Raw genomic sequence first — 17,385 nt, 5'->3', positions numbered from 1 at the left:
AGCTCAAAGCCAGAGCCTCTGGCACCCAGAGGCAACCAGCAGCATCCACTTAATAGATCATGGGATCACGTAATAGATATGTATCTATCTATAGGTACGTAATAGATTCGTGATCAATAGCTCAGGGGAGCCCAGAAATTTATCTCAGGGATATCATAATATTCATGGCAACATTTCCTAACTAAACAAAAGAAAACCCAGCCTCTGGGTGAAGCATCAGATGGAACAATGTTATCAGACCTCGCTGGGCAAACATGGGGAGTGTATAAAACCAGCTGCTTCCAGGGAAGGCAGCACCTCTCTGCTCTACCCACCTTCCAAGAGCAATGGATCTCAAGGTGGTCTGTGTTCTCTCTGCCACCCTCGTCATAGCCCTCAGCACCTTGGCAGAGGGAAATGCACCAAGTAAGTACATTCACCTACTGTTGCCTTCCAGGTATGTATGGGGGGGCCTGGTCCTACCAGCTGCAGGCGGAGCCTGTCTTTATTAATGTATCAGACAGCAAACAGCTTCTTCTAGTGAGACATCACCAAAGCTGGACTCGACTTTTTAATTTTTTCAGGAAAAATCTATGGCAAAATGTTAAAGACTGCGGGTGCACTGCTGTGTTGGTGGAATAACCAGGAACCTGCTGCAAAGGCAGGAGGACAGACAAGCCCAGGAGCTCTCTAGAACAGGACCACGGCTGGAACAGGAGCTGGTTTTGCCTAAATAGTCTTCTGGCAATTATTTTTTGCTGCTTTGCTATGTGAATACGATTTCAAAGGAGTCTATATGCCTCCTAATTAAGAAACAAGTAATTTAGACAGCTTCAGAAGTGAAAAGCAACTCAATGACACCTAGGGACAGCTCCAGAATTTCTTGATTGTGGATGACTGTGCAGCAGACTTAAAATGTTAAAAGTACAGTCATAACTATTTGCACAGAATAACACATTTTTATAGTCACCTGACCAGAACGCAAAGATTTTTTATCTTTACACCTGTTTGAATATCCACTGGACCCTTAACTCTTTTTCTCTTCACAAGACCTGGGCAAATCAGCAACATTTATGAGCACAATATTTAGAGTTCTTGGGTTTTCCCATTTGATGTGGTCAATTCAAAGTCCACAAACTGGGCTGGTTTGGCTGCAAGTGGGACCACAGACTCTCAAAGGGTGCAGTACAGCCCTTGCCAAAATCAGTGAGAGTTTAAAAGCAGCTTTTAAGCCACACAGGCTCTGGTCTTGGCAGGGAACAGAAAATGTACAGTTGCACAGATGGACAGAGTTTAGGAAAAGAGCATTGTTCCCAATGGTCATCTGATAACTGCACCTCCACAAAAAAGTGTGCAAACTGATGCCCAGTAACTTGCTCCTTCTATCCTGAACAGCAAAATGCCAGTGTAAAATGCTCCCAAAGGAGAGGAAAAACTGTGGCTACCCAGGAATCTCAGCAGCAGAGTGCAAGAAAATGGGGTGCTGCTTCAACTCTTCGAACCCCAACGTTCCCTGGTGCTTCACTCCTAAACAGAAGAAAGGTAATTTCTCTGCCAGAAACACTGATTTACCTCGTGTTTGATTATCTAGAAATGTGTACAACCAGGGGCCAGTTCTGCTTTTCTTCTGAGGTGAGAAAAGTGGGAGCAAACCTCTGTTAGAAGACCAGTGGTAGTAAAATGCGAAGTCAAGCCTTACTTACCCACCAAACTTCTGCCTCATCCTCTTCACACAATGTATTCCCTCTTCCTTCAGGCTTCTGGTTCTCAAGCAACCCGTGCTGATTATTTAAAACATTTCACTGTCATTTGTGATCTTGTTCACTGGTAGAGCAAGGGATCCTCAGCACTTATTTCAGTGGTTTTGCTATGTGGCTGAGGAGGATTTCTTGGATACCTGTACAAAAGGCCACAGGCATCCTCTAACTGCTATGTTTTTGCTCTTTTCTCCAGCCTGTTTTGCTAATTGCTACTTCCTTCTTCTCCTTCATGTTTCCCAGCATAGTTGCACTTGGTTGTCCCTTTTTCTCTGCCATTTTTGTTCCCAGTCTTCACTCAATGAAATCTCCAAAATATCCCAGGGAAATCCTTTTCTCCATTAGTTTCTTCCTTCTAAAGCTTCTGAAGTCCTGTTTCCATTTGTTGCCATTATTTTCTCAGGAAGGGGAAAAGCTGCCCTCCCACTCTTTCAAGGATTGGGTGTATATTTTACAGAACCGTGTTAGATAACTGAGTGTAATTAACTGTGTTAATTAACTGAGTGTAAGCTACATTTGCTGGGCTGACTCCTTCCTAGGAGAACTTCAGGGCAGTCTCAGCAGTTGCACAGGTGAAATGAGGGTGCAAAGGCAACGTTACCCAGCAGAAGAACTTGATATAAATCAAGATTGGTCAACAGGGATCAGAATTGCTGGAGGGAAAAAAATGTTTTTGCTTTTGAACACTGTTTGCATTTCTTGTAAATCTTGAAGGATGAACGGCAGCACCTTATGGTGCCATTTCATAGAATTGCTTTTCTGAGCAGAACTGCTTTGAGAGAGAAGAATAGAGTATTCCAGCTGGGTGGTATAACCTCTTTACTTGTGATTTTACTTCTAATTGGCTGGAAGAGCTGTGATTTCCCCCTAAATGACCCACCTCCTTTGTGTAACTCAACTGGCATGCAGAGGAAGCCGGGTTGTCCCGTCCCTGCATTAGCCAGGCTGCTCTGGGGTTAAGACTGGGTCAGGTCATGGATATACCCTGGCCTGAAGCCAGTGGATGTGTTACCATTATGGGAGACACATGGCTTTTCACCCCATTGCTGGATATAGGAAAGATAAAGATGAGTTGCTGCATGACACTTCTAGGGGTGAATTTTGCTTCTTCTGGTCCCCGAGTCACAGCAGCAATTCATCACCCTTTGGTATTTAGCTTTGCCTAACAGACGTGGTGAGGATTTGGGTGAAACTGTTCATCATGGCTGTCACATCTGCTCAGGGACCTCACCTTTGTGTCCTGCCTTTTATTTGTGAACTACATCACCAGGTAAACGGAGCATGAAGTGACACGTTCTCCTTCCTTCCTTTGTTTTTTTTCGCTTCACACAGTTAAGAAAGTGTGTCCCAGCGATCCTTACGCCAGGATAAACTGCGGCCACCCCGGCATTACGGCCAAGGAGTGCACAAAGAAGGGCTGCTGCTTCAGGGCACGTCCTGCTGGGGTCCCCTGGTGCTTCTACCACCGTGTCACGGAGGAAGGTAATGAGTGACCCGCATGAGACATCGTCCCCTGTGTCCCTGTGGAGGCCCCACAGCTCCTGGCAGGGCCTGTGCTCTGCCCAGGCTTGGTGTGCTGTGCCAGCCAGAGATTCCTTGCTCTGGGTGTGAGCAGAACAAGGTGGCTAAACCCTAAAAAAGCAGCTTCTTGCACAGAGAGGGGGGTGGTGCCAATACATCTGAACCAGGGACTTTTAGGCAATGTGGCTGCACAGGTAGTGTGGGCTTAGGCGTGAAGTCAAGCTCTCAGCTAATGCCCTGGTAGAGGTGCAGCTGCCCAACTCACATCTGCTTCATCATCATGGGAGATAAAAGGCTGTGCTTTGGAAATGTGGAATGAAACTTACAGTAATTTCTGATCCTCTACTGACTTTTTTTTTTTTTAATTAGAATTGAACCTTTCAGCATTATCTAATGTAGATAACCAATAGCCTCAGCCACAGTGTGTTTTGTACTGGGTACAATTCACCATCATATGGTTTTACTGATCTGAGGCACAGTTAGGGACAACATGTACAGATGGGGGTTGGGGGAAACTGCTAAAAAGTTGCCTTTTAGATGTCCTGCATCTAGGCAAAACAGTTCCCAGCATCTTGTGCAATTTACGGAGAAAACGTGTCACTTAATCTGCTTATTCTCTTCAACTCTCCAGCTTGCTAAAGGAGAAACTTCCATCAAGAACTTTCCAAACTTTGGATCTACTTCACTGGAACAAGAGACAGAGGTCCCAGCTCAGACTTTGTATTTTACAACAGCCGTGATTTCTAGACTGTTTTTACCTGGGATTGACTCCTTTTGGATGTAAAGTTACTGGTAGCTTTTAGTCTCTCAGTAGGTTAGTACTGCACAGGTTTTCACTGTAATAAAATAACTAAGACACAATTTGTGGGGGTTTATGCTATCTTTATCTTGAAGCTGTGTATTTCTCTGTTTCCCAGGAAAAATTTGGCACCTCAGCAACCTGTTGATGGCAGAGCAGTCAGTAACACTTCTGAAAGGAACATGGCACTCAGCTTTTTGTGTTAGTTACACTTCACACTTGCAAGTGACTGCTTGAATTTGTTAGCTGATCCATGGCTTCACACAGGCCACTCGTCCTTCTGAACACTGAGAATATTCAGCTTTTCCCATTATACAGATATAGCTGTGGGATTGTTTTTTTTTTTTTCCCCTCTGAGACATAGGGAAGGGTGCCTTTGTTAGCTGATCTGACTGGTCTGACTCAGACACCTCCTGCTCTGTGCATCACTCTGGTGCTGCCAGACCCTCAGTGCTGCTGCCAGCGGGGCATGGAGCAGCTCAGGAAGGCAGGAACCCATCTGGTAACATGAAAAACCCAGAGAGCCCAGCAAAGAGACTTTAAAGGCACTGTTGAACCTCTAAGAAATCTGTTGGGGAACAAGATGGGTATGGCAGCAAGGTGTGCTCAGGGCTTAACAGGGAAGAACAGTTGTACAGAGTTGTGCTGCAAGCATGGAAAAAAGGGTGGAGACACATAGAATCATAGATTTGGAGGGACCTTTAAAGGTCATCTAGTCCAAACCTCCTGCAATGGGCAGGGACACCTTCCACTAGACCAGGTTGTTCAGAGCCCCCCCATCTAACCTGCCCTTGAACTTTTCCAGAGGTGAGGCATCTACCACTTCCCTGGGCAACTTGTTGCAGTGTTTTACCACTCCAATTGTAAAAAGCTTTCCCCTTAACATGCCTCCTTAGAGAGTTATCCCAGTACACTATTGTGATGAGTATGTTTATCCAAACAGGTAAAAATTAGTCATTCATAAAGCACTTTCAAAGGCTCAATAATATGATTTGAATTGGTTATAACGTGATTGGGTAGTAACATAGATTTTATGATAGGATATTGGTTGTAATATGAGCAATAAACTGGCCAGTCTACTGAAGGTCTTTGGAGGTGTTTGCCAGGGAAGGTTTGGTGCTGTAGCCCAGCTGAATTCAGAAGGCCCAAGCACAGTGTCCTCATGGTGATACTGCACTGCAAAACCTGGTGCCACAACTAGGTGCCTTCACCAGGTAACAGGGCCTTCACAGGAGTCTTGTTGGGAGAAGATGAGAGGCAGAGCCAAGGCAGAGCAAGGGGAGATCCCAAAACAGGAATGCACATTGAAGAGGAGTGTGCAGGACCTGCAGAGATGTGGCTACAGAAGGAGGGACCTTCCTCTCCTCCTCCCCTTCAGGGTCACTCTGAGGGCTCCCCTTAGCTGAATCAGTGTCCCTGGGCCCCATTCACAGCCCTCAGAAAGAAAAAGACACCTTGTGGGAGTGCATCCCTCATTCCTCAGGCTGGCCTATGATCCCAGGAATGCTCGTTAGGCCTTGGCCTTGATTAGTGGCACCTGGGTAGTTAAACTCCCCTTGAGCTTATCAGAAACACGGTCTGCTCCCAGAACTTCTGCTGCCTAATGAGCTTCTGTTTTCCAGCAGATAGCCATGAAACTTTCTTTTTGTATGAATAGTAGCCTGAGAGGAGCAATAGTGTTGTTATTGGATTTTTTGAGGAAAATTCCAGTATCTACTGACCCAGACTTTGTCCAGGATTAAAATTCACTGGTGACTAAAGCCAATCACCTTGTGACCCTAAGAACAGCAGTCCTGAGTGAGGCCCTCAGAGCCCTCTGTCCAACAGTGACCCAAAGGGTTGTCTAGGGAGAGGTGATGGATAAGCACATAATGAGGTTTCTCTTCTACCAAAATGCAGGATTGTCACAAATATGAACCAGTTTTAACAAGCAAATATTAGAAGCTCAAATGAAGACTTAACCTTTTGTATCTGCAACTCTGTCTGCACGCCCACATCACTGCACAGTGAGGGCTGAATAGGTAAACAAAGTTCTGAATATTTTTCTGGAGAGGAAAAAAAGTAGGTCAGGATGTGATGTCTGTCAGCAAAGGTGCTACTGTAACAGGAACTCATTTATGTCAATTTGTGACACAAAGGCTTTGTGCTGATGAGGCCATTAGGCAGTGAATGACGTTTAAAATCACAAATGTCCAATAGTCCTAAACTGCAACCATGGCAGCTGACTGCAACCAATGCTTCAGCTTCTAATAAAGGCTGAACAGAACGTGTTTGACATTGCAGGTTGATTGCCTGTGGTTCTTCAGTGAGTGAAGATATTCTACTGGTCTTTAAAGCAATTGTAGCCAAGGGAAAGGTCTAAGAAATCATTCATTTTGAAGCGGTGGAGGAAAGCTGTATTTGGCTGATATGGAGAAATAACAGGGCAGAAAACTAGGACAGACAAGGAGCTCAGAGCAGATGGGTGCTAGCAACAAAGAGCAAACCTGTAGCCATGTGAAAAAGGGATATAACTGCAAACACCTCCAAAAACGTGGTTTTTAATGTGCCCACTTAGTTCACATCCCGGTCCCAAATGTCTCTGGGAAGGGTGTGCATCCTGCTACAGCAAGTATCACACACTCCTCTGGCAAAGCTCGCGTTCAGAAGGAAGGTTTCAGACAAGGTGCTAAACTGAAGTGAAAAAGAATATGGAAACTGAAATCTTCCTCTGTTGAGAGCAGCTAAATCACATGGTGCTGCCACAGGTCTCTAGCAAGTTACTGGTTTTACTAAAACTTGAAAACACAACCAAGAAAAGCAGAAGGTAAAACAAAAGAGCCAAACCTGACTCCTGTGTCAGGATGTCAGTCAGGACGTCAGTCAGGACATCCCAGGCAGAATGATGACCTCAAGATGCAGATTCAGTTTCCAGCAGATTGCCCTCACTGCGAGACTGAGTCCAAAAGGGAAAAATCACTGCTCTGAGGTGCAGGCTGCAAAACCTTCCTTAAGAGCAAAGTTCAGATGAGAGTTTCAGAAGCTCTCAGGTGAGTTTCCCCAAGAACAAACGTGCCAGAAACAAAAGTCCTCCTTGGGCAGAACAGTCTATTATTATTCTACAGGCTTTTCCCCATCTGAGCTGCCTTCTAAAGCATGTGAAAGCTGCCAGTGTTGGTATACAAAACAGTGACTGCCTGAGTACTTTAGACAGCAGGGATGGTCCCTGTCCCAGTACACCCCACCAGGTACACAACAGGACTACAAATGTGTCCTCAGTGCTAGAAGACAACAGCCAGCCAGCCAGACTTTGCTGTAAAAGGTGTGCTGCAAAGCAGAATGCATTCAAGCGCTAGGACCAGCTCAGTAGCACTCACAGGGGATGCAAAAGAGGACAGTGGTTTATTCCAGTGTCTGCTGTCTTAGGGTGCTCCTCCTCCTGCCAGTGAATGGTAAAATTTTCATTTTTTTATTAAAAAAAAATTTATTTCATAAAATTTCCATTTACTGGAGGTGGGCAGGGTAAGAAAACAAAGTACTTTTCTGCTGGAGACCAGTGTATCTATTCATCTAGCTGTAATGACTTCCTGTGCTTTGTGACCAGCCTTTGGGGCACCCAGAAATCCCCCCCTGGAGAAGACACTAGACAAAGACAGGCTCTTGCAGGGTCCTGGTCCCATCTGTCTCAGAATTGGGACTCCTGGGCTTCCTTCCACACATGCTTCCATCTCCAAACACAATAAAATGTTGTTCTGGTAAACAGAAATTTCAAGGGATTTAATACTAAAATACCACAACTGAAATGAAACTTTGGAAGTTTTGAATCAAAGTGTTTCACTGCAGCTGAGCCTAACACCTTTTTTTGTTGAGCTTGTTGCAGAAACTCTAGGAAATTCTTCAGGTTCAAAGCCCATGTAAATTTTTTAGGTATGACTCACTACTGGAGTGGACTGATGATTGTTTAAAAGCAGTTTTCATCAGTTCAGTGGCTTTGGTCGATGATGTTCCAGAAAGCTTCTTGAGAGGTAAATTTGTTAAGTAAAATCCAGCTCCTTCCTGCTACAAATTAGGATTTCCCCTGCTTTTTCCCCTTTTTCAGACTTGGTGTTGCACCCCATCAAAGGGACGCTTCACCAAGACACAGAATATTAGTTTTGACAAACAGAAGAAGCAAAATCAAAAACCTTGGTGTCACTTTTGTTTCTTCTCTAAGTACTTTGGGGTTCCTGCCCGATTCTTACGCAGGAGAAAGACAAAAAGCACCTTTAAGACTCTTGATGAAGCCATGAAATCTTCTTCATATTTGACTCTACAGACGCCATGGGGATGAGCAAGAAGGTTCTAGGAACAGGTGGAGCTTTATTCCACCTGCCCAGCAGAGCAGAATGGGCAGTGGAGTAAGAGAATAATTGTGCTGGAAAGAATTAGGGGGAAACAGTGCAACTCCATGGGGTGTTTTGCAATCAGAGGCTGACAATGGATCAGCTTCATGCTTTGATAATACTTTCCATCTGTGGAAAAGATCAAGTATTGACTTCCTTCTCATCCTTCCCATGTGTGTGAGGGCACAGGCACAAAACTGGAACATCAGGAATCCATCAATGCCATCACACAAAGCTAACAGTGCATAACAAAATCCACAGATCTTGAAAAAACCTTCAAGGCACAGAAAAACATAAAAGAAACCAAATGAGGCTATGGAATTCCAAATACACTAAATAACAGAAATTGATGCAATTAGTGTCAATTTGACTAATCCAGCCCTTGACAGCTTTTCTGCCCTAAATAGAGCTGGCAACACACACTTTCCCACCAAGCCCTTCATTAAGGCTCTCCCAAGGGAAGATGCCAGTGCTGACAACTGACAGCACAGCAGCTGCTCGTTGCTCACCTGGGCACTGCTCAGATCCCTGTGCCCTCCCACGCTGAACAAGGCCACCCTTCTTACTGTAGCCCCTTCCCTGGCTTCCTATGCCTTTCAACCTGCATTCCAAAGCAGGTTTTACACGGATAGCTATTAGAAAGCGCAGCATAAAATTTCCTTTATTTCCAAACGCTCTTTATTTTATGAATCTACTTGGAGTACACAGTGGATGGTAATTGCATGTGAGGTATATTAATTTTTGCAGCGTTGCTAATGAGAAGTTTATGGTTGGCTTATTTCATAGCACTGACTGCAATATAAAATACTTAAAAGTAATTTATGTTGGCACTCAGGCTATGAAGGACTACTGTTCCTCCCTTTCCCTTCCTGATCTACGGATAATAGTTGGCACAGGGAGGCATTTCATTCTTGGGACCATAATTCTCCGACCCAGTCTTATTTGCAGGCCTATAAAATGTAACATAAAGTATGATCTCTGTTATAATTAGAAAAATGTCTTGGATATGCAATCCTATTGCATCCTTAGGTCAATTCATCCTTTAAGCATCACTGCTGATGTTCTTCATGACTGGACACTTAACTAACTTATAAAAGTTAGGGCTGTTATCCTTGAACTGTGGTGACCAAGGCAGGTAATTTTGTTGCTGTGGTGGTCAGGAGGGATGGCACAAATGATGTTGTCTAGGCTTGGCTTTAAGTCCAACATACAAATGCTACAAAACAGCCTTACAGCTGCATGAAAAGCCACCCAGCCAAACTAAATATATGGCAAAGCACAGGACACCAACACTGGAGCCTCCTGCAGACATTGCAGTTCTTCAGGCCTTACACAGGTCGAGTTTTCTACCCAAGAATTTCCCTGCTGGTGCACCAGGAAGCAGCAGCCCAGCAGAAACAGCAAGCAGGTCATTTCTTGGCCAACATGGATCTTCAAGAGAAACATGACAGGAAAAATACTGGCTTTTGAAACCAGCTGAAGACTCTCATGGTGACAGAAACGCACAGAAGGCTGCAGGAGAACACAGCACAGGTGTGGCTGAACGGTGTTTGGTAAAACAGGGAATGGAAAGGTGTGACTGGCAAAATAAAATGTGGTTTCTCTTCAGCAGGGAGGAAGGGAGAAAGAAATTCATACATTCCAGAAGGTAAACAGGGAATGATCCTTTGTTGCCTCCTGTAATGCAAGAGCACGGGGAACATCTGTTGACACTTACAGGTAGCACGGACAAGATGAACAGCAGATTAGTCTGTGGAAGAAAAATCCATCAAAGATGGATGAAAATACAAAGCTTATCAATTGCACTGCTTCAGGAAGTCCTTAAATTGTGTAGGGTTTCTCAGAAAAGCACCTCTGTTTGGGTTAGAAGGGACATTTAAGATCATTGAGTTTCAACCCCCAATGTGACCACACTTTATGTTTTTAAGAATTTTAACTGTCAGAATCAAGGGGCAGTGAAATGTTATCACTACCGACACACCTGGCACTTCCCTCCGGGAGAGAACAGGCACAAAGGCATCTCTCGGAAAATAATAACACTTTATTTGATTTTTTTGTTTGTTTGTTTGTTACATTATCATAAATGTTCTCTAGTCTCAGAAAACAAAGCCCTAGTTTGGAAAATAATGCACATACAAATCTCTTCTTACAGGTATTAAGTATACAGAAATATACAAAGGTTTCTCTATTACTGTGATATATCATCAGAATGCCCCACATCCCACATTTTTTTACTCAGGTCCACTGTACCGGTAAAGCGTAAACTACAAAGGTAACAAGCAACCTGAAAAAGACATGGTTTATATAATATAATTACATATATGTATATATATATATCTACAACAGTGCAAATATATCACAGCGTGCAGGCAGCGATAGTCTCTAGAGAAGCATAATAAAATTGATTCATAGTAATGCAAATGCATTACAGAAACAAGAGACAACAATGACATATTAGATATACAGAATATGCACACTTTAGCACGCCGATTTAAAATCATACCTTGCATTGACTCTTGCTTTGAAAACAAAAGAACCAAATGTTAAATAATTCAGTAACAGATTCAAGGGCAGTATCTCACAATAAGGTCAACTGACTCAGATAAGGTGTTTGACAAATCTTTACTGACACAGGTAAAGGCTTGGCTCCACTGCAGGATTTGTTGTCTTCTTTTTAGATATATCAGTGTAATCTTCTTAGATTTAATTTACTTTTACTGTAATTTAGGAGCATTTTTTACATATTTTTAAAAAATTGTTCAACAACTAATTCACATTTTTAAAGATTGGTACAATTATCACTGAGGTCAGGAAAGCTGGTTGCTGGAAGCAATAGAAAGGAGTTTGTGTCATGATTACCCTCAATGGGCTACTAAAATAAGCTACAATGGGGTCAGGAAAAAAGACATCACAGATGCCACTGAAGTAGAAAACCGCATGACCATTAGAAGTAAAAACTTCCTTGTTGCCTTACAATCTGCTTAGAAAGACATTTTAAAGTTTTTTTTTCTCCTTCTTGAAAGAGTAAAGCACACCCAGAGATCCAGCACATTGGGTATTTGGTAGCTCAAAGAAGTCTAAGAGTCATCCCTCCACCTCTAACTATCCCACATGGTTCCCAAGCAGCTCATTTTCCCACCCTCACGTGGACAGCAACCACAAATACCCAGCAGTAAGGACACAAGCAGTTGGTAGGCATGGGCTGAGCTGCATGGAAGCCCCCAGAAAGGAAATGGGTTGACAAAAACTTGTTTGGATTTTGAAGGCATAAACAACGCAGAGAAGAACGCAGGCTGAGCCATGGGCATGTCTTGTGCCAAAGGAGACACATTTTGACTGGTCACCCTCTGTTTTACTGTGCTGGCAACAGGTCTCAACAGAAATCTAAACCTCTTAAAGGGAAGTTCTACAGTTGACAGCTGCATAAGATCATGGTTTATCCTAAGACTCCAAAGTAACAATAACACTGAAGGTACATTTTGTGCTATTACTCCTTCAGAAACGCTACTTGAAGAATGTACAGAAACAAAGTATTAAACAGAATTAAAATGAAACTTGCTGTGCTTGCACGCCCAATGTGCAACTTTTGGACTTGTAGTATGAAGAATGATACGTGGGGCTACAAAAGTCACTCAGTGGGATACACTACAACAACCTCTTGTATTATGAAAATGGGTATTTAAGAGGAGAACAGCGAGAGATGATCCCTGAAAATTCTACTGCCCCTGTCCACTAATAGCAGAGCTGATGACTAACTTCAGTGACACTCAGCACTTAATTTACGCACTCACTAGTGCTGTGTGGCAGTGTCACAGGCACCACGATGATCAGCCTGTCACAAACTGTTACAGAGGACATGACACGGTGTCATTTGCTGCCCACTTCTAGTTCCCAACAGCTTTTCACGTGATCAGACTTTATAAATGCATCTCCACACAGAACTAAAGGAAAGAAATTCCTGAGCAATTGCACCCTGTCGGGCTGTTCTGGGAAGAAAATGGCATCCAGTAAAGGATGGAGATTCTCCTTAGTGCTGTATCTACAGAAACATTTTTCACTGACTTTTACAGCAGGAGCCAGATTGAGTTCTATTTGGGGTTTGGCCCTTTTAACTTCTCCCTGTGTAACCTCACAGCATCCTTGCAGTCCTCCTGAGTTGCCTGACCCTTCTTCCAAAGGTGATACACTCTTATTTTGTTCCTTGAGTTCCAGCCAAAGCTCTCTGCTCAACCAGGCTGGTCTTCTTCTCCGCTGGCTTGTCTTTTGGATTTCCTTCTTAAGAACCTCCAGCCTCCCTGGACATCTCTGCCCTTCAGGATGGCCTCCCAAGGGACTCTGCCAACCAGGTTCCCAAACAGGCCAAAGGCTGCCCTCAGAAGTCCAAGGCAGCAGTTCTGCTGATCCCCCTCCTTATTTCCCCAAGAACCAAAAACTCTGCCATTTCATGATGTGCCCAAGACAACCTCCAGCCATCACGTCACCCACCAGTCCTTCTCTGCTCAGATCACCAGACTTCTTATAGAGTATTTCACCTGCCTCTTCACCCTGCTTGGGTGGTCTGTAACAGACTCCCAGCAGGGTATCTGCTTTGTTGCCCTTCCCCCTGATTCTTAGATCCTCAGAATCAAGAACATCCATCTAGCGTTGTGTAAATAGGACAGGTAAGATCTCCTCTGTGAGGATCACTGGGGTGGCACAGGTCAGTATACGCCACACTTCTGTCCAGAAAAAATGTTTCGTAAAACACTCATTTCTGTTGACAACACAGGCTTTGACACAAAAGCATAAATGGAACTGTCAATCACCTGATACATCCAGTACTTGGACTCAAGTGTTCATTATCTCCCACTTACATAACCAGCTCTTCTATTACATGTCTACATATTCCTCTCTTTTAACAAAAATCAATAACTTGGGCTCCAAATTCTAAGAACTGAAGAGCATTTCAGCACCAGTCTTCTGTTACTCCCTTTGACCTATAAAGATGAAATTTTCTCAATTTCTTATGGGTAGAATCTGCTTTCCAAATCTTTTATTTAATTGTAAATAATAATGTTTCAGGTAATTTTTAAAATCTTCCAGGGTGTTTCATATTATACGCAAGTTTTCCATAAAGAAAAAACAACAAAAAGAATATGAAGCACCTAAAGTCTTAACTGATGCACATAGTAACCAAAGCAACATGTCAAAACAAGTAAAAATATAATAAGGAGGCCAACAGGACACTAGAGTCTTCCTGCAATCAAAACAGAAATCATACATTCAGTCTTCAAGTGACCTTTAGAAACCTTTAGCCTCTTATGCAACTTTTAGTCAGACTGTGACTGATTCAAATGGCAAAAATGGCATTGATTTCAAACTGTTTATGGCTCTTTATACATGGCTATACAAACTGAGGATTTGAAGACTTCAGAACCTTGCTGGCCTTATTATTCTTCCACGTGAAGCCTCCAGAGCTTCACAATGTGCTGCTTAACACAACAGCACATGAATGCTCAGCTTTGAATGAACAGGAATGCATTTTATACCAGCCTGCTAGAATTTATTTCCACATGAAGAGAAAAAAGCCAGCCTGAGACTATGTTAAAAATCTTTGCAGTATATGAAAACATAATTGGGATGGATTTTAAATACTTCTGCCCCGCAGTAGCAACAAAAGAGAGATCATTAGGTAATTTGCAGGCTAAGGAGGGAAAGAACAATTACCTCATCTATGAGTACCACTGAGTTCCCAGAGAATTATTTCTTTACTGGGATACTACAGTCTGAAAGTGTTCCTTAGAATAGTAACTTCCAGCTAAGTGCTGTCAGCAGATGGCTGGGAAAAAGCGTATCTAACAAAAAAAGGAGTGACAAAAAATATTCCAGAGCCTGCATTTCCTTATTAGGAACACCCGCCAGGACCAGACTTTTGGCTACCATAACACATACAAAGTTACAGTACAGGAGGACACGTTGCAGACTGAAGAGGTAAGATAAGAAGGTCTACAGACAGAGGAACAGGCACAGATAACAAGACAGCATCCAGGGAACTCGTACTGCTAAACTGGTCTGGAGGGGAGAAAACAGCATCGTGTAAGTCACCGGTGTTGGGATGGTCAGCAAAGTGACCTCCTTTGGAACACTGCAAGGGATTTTCAGTGTGGTATTTGGTAAATGGTGCTGGTAAACACAACACATGAGCCCTGAAGGTGTTCAATGCCCTGGATGTCACACTCTCTCACACTCAGCCAGCCTGCAGCTGGACCAAAAGTGTGCAACCAAAGAGTCATTTGGCAAATGTATTCTTTTGTCTGCCTGCAAACAGCGTTTGAACTGCCTGTAAAATATTCACAAATACTTTGAGGGTCTTGAAATAATCAAGGCACGTCGTGCCGAGGGATTTCAGACTTGTGAATTATTTACAAACTGTTCACAGTTATGAGTATTATTTAGAATACCTAAAATTCTTAATTTCTCAAATCTGACAGCCATACAGGTCTATACCTGCTTGTGATTACGCCTGGAAAAGCTGCAGAGCTGTACAAAAGATTTTGGAGAAAAAACAGCAACAAAAATTATGCAAAGAGGCTGTGAAAGGATTTTGGTTTTCCTCTACACTGGATTGACCTTGCTTTCAAAGGCCAATCTTACTTTCAGGGAAGGTTCAGCTAACCTTCCCAAAATATGTGACTCGATTTAAAGTCTTCCAGAACACAGGTTTAATTCAAACGTCCTGAGTTTAACAGATATACCTGGTCTGTATTGGTAAATTAAACAGAGCCTGGGCATAGGCCAGAAAAACTGGGAAACAATGGCAGAGCTGCAGCCCAGCACAGCCAGAGCTTTTCCAGACAATGGCTCTGTTTAGAAGTCAGTACAGGGACCATTCCTGTCAGCCCCAGTCATTTGAGGACTAACAGAGCTGGCCCTGGCACTATTTATTTCACTAGTACAGACGTAGCCATGGAGTCTCTGAAAACAGAGAGGGCCAGCAGATGCACGAGGTCTCTCTTATCTACTCTACTGCCACGAGCTGTTGAGCTCCTGCATGTTTTGCTGACATTGAGCTGCTTCCAACCTACAAGACTTCAGCATCCTGACAGGAATAATACATTTACAGAGAGTGTAGGTCTCACTCAGAGGTTTGGGACACCAAGATAAATTCACAGGAATGGCAGAAGGCAGTGGAATTTGCACTGAAGTTCACCAAGGTGTCCAACACAAGTATGGGCCCCACGGTTCCACTTAAGATTTGAAAATCCAAACCCATCAAAATTGGTGACAAAATTCACATCAGCTTGGAACTAGAATTCCCCCTACCAAATTTACACAGCTGAGATACACAAAACAACAGTTTCATTGATGTTTAGATGAAGTAGCTATTAATTCCCACGTTGTGCACGTGGACTTTAGGATGAGAACAGAACTACCTGGCATAATTAGATCTGCAGGATTACAAGGTCATCTGTATGTTTGAGGAGGGTTCTACACAGTGCAGACAAAATGACTCCTGCTGTATGAGGCAGTCACAAGTGTTTTAACACAGTACCCCAGGCTTTGATCTCTGGACAACTCTTGCACTCCATCAGGCTTTAACAATCACTTTAGGGACAAATTCTGCTTTCACAATTTAAGAAAAAAATGAGCCTTGGAGTGCTTTGATTTTTATATTCACAGGAGGTAGATCAAACAGGTAATGAGCAGAGTTAGTATTTTGACTATCACAAATACCAAGGATTTAAAAGACACTGCAAAATAATGGTTTTTTCAACCGTTCAGTGACAGCTTGAACATGTCTAACTGCGTGTGCTATTCAGGGATGCTTCCAAATAGGACCAGAGGTTTAGTGCAGACTCGGAATCTGCCTTTTCCTCCTATCATTACAGTTTTCAGATAGGAGACCAGCTCGACAAGTAAAGCACCAGAATTCTAAATTCAGACAGAAACAAAAATAATTACTTGAATCACTTTAGGTTTGCTTTAAAAAAGTATCCATATTAAAAAGATGTCTTTACCTTATTAATACATTTACAGACTTTTGGCCAGAAGGGGTAATTCTGTGGAAAAGAATTGCAAAATAATATATAGAAAAACCGCAAAGATGAAACTCTAGATTTAAAAAGATGAGAGAACCCTATTTTCATTGCATTCCTCATTTTGCATCTCATTACCTTGTCAACTAGAGAGGACATTATACTATTCTGGCTACCAGGACTTATATCCCAGCAACCTTATCCCGAAATTGGTTTTCCTAAGGAAAGCTCCTGCAGGCAGGTTTTTTATTACAGTTACACTGCCTCGGTTTTGATACTCTGTGGTGTAAAATTCCCTTCTAGTTCTTCTTCCTAGTTAAAGCTAGAAAGTGTAATGAAAACATGACCCAACCCAACTGGACTGATTGGCTTAACACTGTATGTCCACTATCCCATTGTGGCTCTCCATGGGCTCGGTCAGAACAGCGTCTGGCTGGGCACTGGGGACCAGCCTGCCACAGTGAGACAATGTCAAGTGCCCTCTATTGCATGTCTAAAGATCTCCCTACTGCATTGGTTTAGCTGCTTCTCCTTTACCTCTCCGCTCGGATTTTGTATCTGAGAACGAAATAGGCAATCAGGCGCAGAGAGAAGAAGAAAATTCCGAGAACAATGAAGTCCAGGTAAAGTTTGGCATTTTCTACATCCAGTTCTCTCAGGATGGCCTCTGATTTTTGAAAATGGCAAGTGTCGTCTTTGTCACAATGCAGATCTTCCCGATCCAGTCCATAGATGGAGAGAATAACTCCTTCGAACCCGTACCTGGAAAGAAGAGGGATGGATTACAAGGAAAAGTCCTGGTGATCTGTTCAGAAACACTCCAGCAACACAATCCCTGTGAGGGCTCAGCTGAAACACTGGGGGGTTCAATACCATTCTGACACACATGTCTTGGGGCAAAGTTCTATCCCTGTTACAATCAAGCACATGACACGTCACTGGCATTTTATGTA

The 17,385-nt window shown here is 43.1% G+C and overlaps 2 protein-coding genes across 3 annotated transcripts in view; one reads left to right on the top strand and one right to left on the bottom strand.

Moving 5' to 3' along the window:
- Positions 1 to 326: 326 nt before the first annotated feature.
- On the top strand, positions 327 to 3,229 carry LOC108495305 (trefoil factor 1-like). Its single transcript, XM_017810873.1, has 3 exons — positions 327 to 405; positions 1,375 to 1,521; positions 3,069 to 3,229. The coding sequence occupies exons 1-3, from the start codon at positions 327 to 329 to the stop codon at positions 3,227 to 3,229; spliced, it is 387 nt and encodes a 128-aa protein (XP_017666362.1).
- Positions 3,230 to 10,442: 7,213 nt separating this feature from the next.
- ABCG1 (ATP binding cassette subfamily G member 1) overlaps positions 10,443 to 17,385 on the bottom strand; it is a 54,213-nt gene continuing 47,270 nt past the window's right edge. For both annotated transcript variants that reach the window (XM_017811017.1, XM_017811018.1), the window contains exon 15: positions 10,443 to 17,194. In XM_017811017.1, coding sequence (XP_017666506.1) covers positions 16,966 to 17,194 — 229 coding nt within the window. In that variant the 3' untranslated portion in view covers positions 10,443 to 16,965. The remainder of the gene's footprint in view (positions 17,195 to 17,385) is intronic.

The sequence above is a fragment of the Lepidothrix coronata genome, unplaced genomic scaffold (genome assembly GCF_001604755.1).
Source record: "Lepidothrix coronata isolate B3197 unplaced genomic scaffold, Lepidothrix_coronata-1.0 Scaffold30, whole genome shotgun sequence".
NCBI classification, from domain to species: Eukaryota; Metazoa; Chordata; class Aves; order Passeriformes; family Pipridae; genus Lepidothrix; species Lepidothrix coronata.
This window is presented reverse-complemented; position numbering and strand designations above follow the sequence as displayed.

Bases quoted from the DNA above. Each gene is read 5' to 3' on its own strand.
- LOC108495305 (XM_017810873.1), top strand. From the start codon at position 327: ATGGATCTCAAGGTGGTCTGTGTTCTCTCTGCCACCCTCGTCATAGCC. The intron at 406-1,374 runs GTAAGTACATTC...TATCCTGAACAG, and splicing joins GGCAGAGGGAAATGCACCAA to CAAAATGCCAGTGTAAAATG. The intron at 1,522-3,068 runs GTAATTTCTCTG...CGCTTCACACAG, and splicing joins CACTCCTAAACAGAAGAAAG to TTAAGAAAGTGTGTCCCAGC.